This window comes from Mastomys coucha, unplaced genomic scaffold (assembly GCF_008632895.1).
Source record: "Mastomys coucha isolate ucsf_1 unplaced genomic scaffold, UCSF_Mcou_1 pScaffold1, whole genome shotgun sequence".
In the NCBI taxonomy this organism is placed as follows: Eukaryota; Metazoa; Chordata; class Mammalia; order Rodentia; family Muridae; genus Mastomys; species Mastomys coucha.
The window spans coordinates 83,126,226-83,133,347 of NW_022196891.1; the positions used below are offsets into that span (position 1 = coordinate 83,126,226).

General features: G+C 40.6%; 1 protein-coding gene across 4 annotated transcripts in view; it reads right to left on the bottom strand.

The window, feature by feature from the left end:
- Lyplal1 (lysophospholipase like 1) overlaps positions 1–7,122 on the bottom strand; it is a 48,899-nt gene that overhangs the window by 40,928 nt on the left and 849 nt on the right. For all 4 annotated transcript variants that reach the window (XM_031337969.1, XM_031337960.1, XM_031337979.1 and 1 more), the window contains exon 2: positions 4,512–4,611. In XM_031337969.1, the coding sequence (XP_031193829.1) occupies positions 4,512–4,611 (100 nt within the window). The remainder of the gene's footprint in view (positions 1–4,511; positions 4,612–7,122) is intronic.

A 7,122-nucleotide genomic window follows, 5' to 3' on the forward strand; every position in this document is an offset into this window, starting at 1 on the left:
CCCCATCATTCCCTGTGCTGTCTCTCGGCTCCAGTCAGATGACGTCATCAGATGTCCTCTCCCAGCCATGTGCTCCCCATCATTCCCTGTGCTGTCTCTAGGCTCCAGTCAGATGACGTCATCAGATGCCCTCTCCCAGCCCTGCTCTTCTCATCATTCCGTGTGCTGACTCTCAGCTCCAGTCAGATGACATCATCAGATGTCCTCTTGGCTCCAGTCAGATGACGTCATCAGATGTCCTCTCGGCTCCAGTCAGATGACGTCATCAGATTCCTCTCCCAGCCATGTGCTCCCCATTATTCTGTGTGCTGAGCCCCCACTGATTATTCAGGTGTCAACTGAAAAGTCACCTTCTGAAGGGATCCTTTGACTCCTAGTTGCTGCTTCTATTCTGCAAGCACTCTGTCTCGCTAATGTCACTGTTCTTCACAGCACTCATCATTACTGGAGATTGTAATTGCTGTCTTTTTAAATGCAGTCTGCATATGAGCAGGGGACCGTTGGCCTCCACATGTACATGAATACAGAAATGTACAATCAACATGTAGATGCACACACAAATCTGACGGGTTTTAGGATTTTTCAAATTATCAACTAAATTTATATCATAGAAATTAGAAATGGACTATAAAACATTGTTATTTTTTAATGGAAATTCTGTTATTAAATCCAAACTAAGAAAGCCTGTGGTTATATAAACATGGTTAAAATATGCCACAGAATAAAAATATTTATCGGGTACTTCCAATTAAAGGGTCCAAATTAACATAATGAAAAATACTATTCTACTTTTCCATATTAATTAATACAGCAAACTACTGTTGACTTTTATTTAGTATATGATTTACAGCTGAGGAAAGGAGTACTTATGAACAAAAGAGTAACTAATGATTTAGTGAAAACACAATGACACGTCATCAGAGACTACGCGGAACAGCATAATGAATAACTGTCTGCTTCTTAGGTTCTCAGTGGCATTTATGACTATGAAGACTAAACTTAAACCCTTGCTTGATGGCGTTCTTAACATATGTAATGAAAGACATGAGGACCATAAAGGGGAAGTGAAACTAGGACCTTATAATTTGAAGTTCTGAAATTCAGTTAAAGTGGTCAATATCTAGTCTAAGATAGGGAAACGTCTGTGGTTTGGATTTAGCGTTACCACAATCAGGGAATGAGATAATTAAATTGAAATATTAAAAAGTTTAAATAGTGCGAAAATGAGAAACATAGAACATAGAAAAGACAGCAGATTTGTAGTCAAGCCTATAAATTCAATGTTACAATAAGTATAAATAGCTAAGCAAATCATTTAAAAGACAGAAACTGTTAAATAGATAAAGCTATAAACAATGCCCAATTTTATGTTACCTATAACAAACACATTCTAAATACAATTGATACACAAGTTTAAGATAAAAAGACTGGAAGATTGCTATGAACACTAATCAAACTAACATAAAGTGATGGAAAAAAATGTAAACTAAGTGTAGGAAAGTTGCTGTGCAGTATACAATTATTATACAAAGTACACTTTGGGTTGATACTAGGAGTTAAGAGTGATCATTTTGTTTTTGGTTTTGGTTTTGGTTTTTCGAGACAGGGTATCTCTGTGTAGCCTTGGCTGTCCTGGAACACACTCTGTAGACCAGGCTAGCCTCGAATTCACAAATCCGCCTGCCTCTGCCTCCCAGGTGCTGAGATTAAAGGCGTGAGCCACCACCGCCCAGCTAGAGTGATCATTTTGTAAGAAAAAGGTAATTATTGAAGTCCTTTGCTCATGACTCTCAGAACCACTTAAAAATAATTACCGACCATATATAAAATGTAAGTTAATACTATCAGCCACCTTATAGTATCCTGCATACTTATATATAGTATATACTATGTAGTATATTTATATTTTTAAATGCTGTAAATTGAAATATACATGAAGAGTTACCATGGTAGAAAAGCCAGAAAGTCTAGGTGAGAAGCCAAAGACTGGGATTGTATAGGATATTTTATCTGATAGCAATGGAATGAAATTAGAAATCAGCAACTGTAAGACCACTGAACCAACCCTCAATGCATGAAATCACCAACAGGCATCTAATGGCTTCCTGGTTAAGTGGGTCCAGGATTTTTTTTGGGGGGGGGCGGGTTGCGGAGGGGGCGGTTGAATTAGTACAGTAACCACAGTGACTGACATCTGCTGAGAGGGCAAAGGCCCACACTCTTCCTTCGCATCCTGGCTGCCTTCTGCATTCGCTCTGCAACTGCTAACTTCCTTGTTCTCTGAGGATATCTACTCTAGGAACCAAGCTTTCAGGCTACCACACAGCTCCAAATGGTGGGCTGAGGAGATGTGTCCCATAGAAGCATGTGGATGTAAGTGCAGGAATGTTGGCATTGTCTGTGATCCCAGAGCTGGGGGATGAGAGGAGGTCAGATGGGGGCTGCTAGATCCCTGGAGTTGGCTGACCTGGCGGTTTAGCCAAATTAGTGAGCTCCTGGTTTGGTGAGAGACTGAAAAGGTAGAGAGCAAGAGGAAGGTAACTGCCTTTAGCCTCTGGCCTCCATGTACACACACACTGACATGCATACTCACACACACACTCAACAATAAAAATAAAACGAACTCCAAATGATAAAGCCTATTGAGGTGACAGTGCAGAGACCACAGGAAAGCCCCAGCTAACATCTGCTGGCTGTGTGACTAGGCCAACAGATGAGGGATTCAGTCCCCAGCAGACACATCAGGGACCACACCCATCCTACAAGCTTTCCCAGGAGAAGTCCCAAGAACAACAGAATGGAACTGAGTCACCACTATTGTGCCCTTTCTGAATTCCTAAACCACAAAATTTGTGACTGTAATAAAAGTGTTGCTTTGGGGTAATTTGTTACACAAGAATTACACAGGGAACACAGAAGTGACAGAAAACCTTTCAACATAAATAAAACCGAAAAATAAAACATTGTTGAGATTTGACTAGAGTCGTGATAAAGTTACTGCTCTAATATAAAGAGGAAGGGAAAAGAAAATGGGCAGACATTAGTGAAACAGAAAATCAAAAGCAAGAGAAAGTGGTGCTGGATGATAGAGACCACCTGCAATCCTATCATTTGGGACACAGAGACAGAATGGCCAGGCATTCTAGGCCAGCCTGGGCTATGAGACTCCCTGTCCAAACTACAACCAATCAGAGAAAAGAACCAAGCCTAAACTGGCTCTAAAAAGATTCATGAACTGGTAACCCTGACAAGTTAAAATACACACACACTAATAATAATAATAATAATAACAACAACAACAACAATAATAACGTGAGAACCGAAATAAAATATATGAACAGAAATTAAAGCATTAAAAAGAAGTATCTTGAAGTTAGAGACCAATTCCAGCAGACCCAAATCACTGACACTGACTTGAAAATACATAGAAAATCTGAAAACACGGATTCTATAAAAGAAAACAAATTCACTGCCAACAACTCACACAAGAGAACTTCAGGCGCAAGTGAGCTCTCTAGTGTGTAAAAGCCAAGGGACGAAAACCATTCAGTTCTTAGCAAGAGATAAAAACAACTAAATTCTTAGAATCCTATCCTTAATGTCTTTCCTATTATTTAATCACTTACATTTACAATAGCCTAAAACTCACAATGCTCCCAGTTTCAACAGAGGAGTCAGCATTCCCTTTGAACTCCCTAGAAACCAACTACAAACAAGCTCTTTTGAACCTTGATGTGCCAAGGTTGGGGAATAGCCAGGAGGCCTACCCTCTCACAGGAGAAGGGAAGAAAAGATGGGAAGGGAGTCTGGGAGTGGTGAGTGGGAGAGGGCAGCATTGGGGATGTGAATGAATGAAACAATGAAATAAACAAGGAAAGAAAAGAAAATAAGACTACATTATGAGAAATCAGACTTGGTTGCATGACACAGGACAATATTTGGCTATGCGAAAAATAAATTTGAAAATAAGGCTCCGTGGATGCTTATTTGATAAAAAGCAGTTCGTGGTCTCAAAACTACTTCGCTCCTATCATTATGAATACAGGTTTCCACACCTCATGTCTATCCTGGTTTACTGATTCAAAGAGCCTAAGATACTTAACATCCTTTGAAATTTGGAAAGAATGTTATAAAATTCTTTTCCAGGGATTATGAACCCAGGTCAGAAAGACTTTCTTGGCTGAAGTTATTAAATTTGCTTTCAGGGTGTGTGAGGTAGAGAGGGGTGTCTGAAAGATGAGCGTTATGCAGACTCACAGGAAGCAGGCTGTGGTCTGGGGCAGGGTTGGTCAGAAGAGCTGAGTAATTCCCAGAGAGGAGAGGTCGGCCTCCTAGGGAAGCCTGGCCAAGGATGCCAATTTCAAAGTAAAGCACGCATTTTTACAGGTGGGAGGTGAGGGCCATAGTTTAAAATCTCAAATACAGAGTTAAAGTTAAAAACATCTAGTTGGCACACAGATAATTTTTATTCCATGCAGTTATACTTAGAGGTGAAATTGGGCGTTGCGTACCTGGTAGGAGCCGTTGGGTAAATAATCTTTATGTGCTGGAATGTTAAGTCCTGGTTTAGCACCTGCTTGATCCACTGTCTCATCCCTTGGCCAGAGTGACCTGACAAAATTACAAAACCCACTGTCAGATAAACATCTTCGCAACATAGCACACTTGAAAGTACTCTTTGAATCTCAGGCCACTTGAAGGCTGGGACAGAGAACCCAAAAACTCCCCACATGGTAAAAAGAGCCGAATGAGTTGACTAAGCGCACACTATTTATTACTACACATCTGGAGGCAATGTTTATCAGTTAGAGAATGATCCTTACGCTGAATTTCAGTTCTCATTTGTAGTAGATAGGATGACTTCTTCTAGAGCGGAATTCTGTCGGGCTGTTATTTAACACTAGTCATTTCTCATCTTACCCTTAAAAAAAAAATGTGATTTACACCACTGTAGCTGGCATGACCTAATACAATTTTCTTGGTTGAAACAAGTCTTCAAGGAGTGGGTAAGGCATTCACTGTACTTCAAATTTAAATGCGAAGAAATCAGATTTTAACCGTGTTGGTAATATTTATAAAAGCTAACATCACGGCCAAAAAAAAAAAAAATGTATATTTGTCTGCATGGGGACAGGGAAGGAACCTACGTGAGCCTTACATATCATGGAATGGAGGGGGATGAAGGGAGGCGGAGAAAGCAGGGTCTACTGGATAAGGTCCCCACTTCCGGGGGTTTCTTGTAATTTCAGCAAGATCTGACTGAGCCCTCCCCCATAAAGACATTATAAAGGGAAGCCACCACACTCGCAGAATGGCCCTTATCAGCCGTAAAGGTCAGTACGGGGCACAGACATTCACTTAGGAAATCACAAGTATGACGGATGCCCATGAAGGAAATAATGGAGCTAAGGGACCCATGTGGGAGGCTGAAGCCAGCCACAGAGAGGACCATATACATCAATCACCATAAAAGGTGCAGAAAAAGGTTCACATACACGTGGTGGCATATTCCCATATATTTCCTACAGTTGTTATACTTTAGGCCAGAATCTAAAGCTTTTTAAATTATTTTTTTTTTATTGAATGGGATCTGTTTTTACTTTTTCAGGGTTGGGGGAGAGAGGACAACTGAATGAATGTTGGAAAACAACATCCATTTACCCATTCACAAAGTTCACTTTCTTAAAAAGCTTGTACACATTATACACATGTAGGAAATTCCCAAGAAAAAGTTTAAAATGACCAAAAAAAAAAATACCTTATTCCAAAACCGTGGTAAAAGTGTGTAATTAGTTTGTTTAGATTTGGATTGCCTAGAAGCCAAATACTCCCTATTCCTGTAACACAAATACATGCTCAAGTCGAATCTGGAGAGCCAAGGCCTTATTCTGGTCTGCTTTCTGATGCTGTAATGAAGCACTGACCTAGACCAACTTGGGAGGAAAGGGTTTAGTTTAAGTTACTCGTCTAGCTAACAGTTCCACCAAGGGTGGCCAGGAACTTAAGGAGGAGCAGAGGCGGGAAGCACAGAGCACAGCGGATGCTGGCTTGTACCTGTGGCTCAAGCTCAACCAGTTTTATACAACCCAGAACCATAGGCCCAGGAGAAGCAATGGTCACAGTGGGCTGGAGCCTCGTAATCAATCAACAATCAGGACCATTCGCCACAGACACAGACACAGGCCAACCTGAACTGGGCAATTTCTCAACTGAGACTCTCTTTTCTCACGTGACTCCTGGTTCCAGGTGATGATAATAATTAACAGGACAGGCCAACTCCTAAAAGATCTTTTCATGCATCAGTGGAGATCCAATTATATAATAATAATATATCTGAACATCTGGAAGAATTATCTAGATGAATTCCAATGTACAAAGGCAAGTTTTCAACACACACACACACACACATACACACAAATGTATAAATACATACAGAATAGATGACTCTGATTTTGGACATACATTATAGGTTATAAAAATGTAAGTAATTTGAAACAGAAAAATAGGAAGCACTAAGAAAAGTGGTCGGGGTGGGGGGAGATCTAGTTCTTTCTAAAGACACTGAATTAATTATGAGAAGGAATTACTATGTGGGAATTTTGGATGCTCATCACTGAATGCTCTTGGGTCCTGAATATAGGCAGCTAGTTATAAAAGGTGTAAGTCATCGGTCAAGCCTTTTCCTTTAAACAACTTTTATTACTCTATTTCTAAAATGATACACCATAGTTGAGGGTTTCCCTCCCCCTCCCACCCAGAATACTAATTCCAAGTCAGACACTTGGATTCAAATCCAGCTTCACTACTGCTTACAGCAAGAGAAAGTCAACGTTTCTAGTCCCGGTTTTTTCAAAATGAAAAGAACATCTCACAATGCCGCTGGGAACACTCCAGCCCCTTCGTGTTCCAGTCGCCATTCCCTTTGAGCCTACACAGGCCTCGGCCTATTGCAGAGCCCCTGAAATGCTCTGACAAGCCCTTCATTTCCAACGTCCAACCGCATGTTTCCCCTTTCCTTACTATTCACTTGGCAGTAGCTCGTGCACCATCTTGTGATCTCCTATCCACTGCTGACTCAAATTAATTGAATTGTTTTTGTTTTTAAATTTAGGTAGGCCCCTT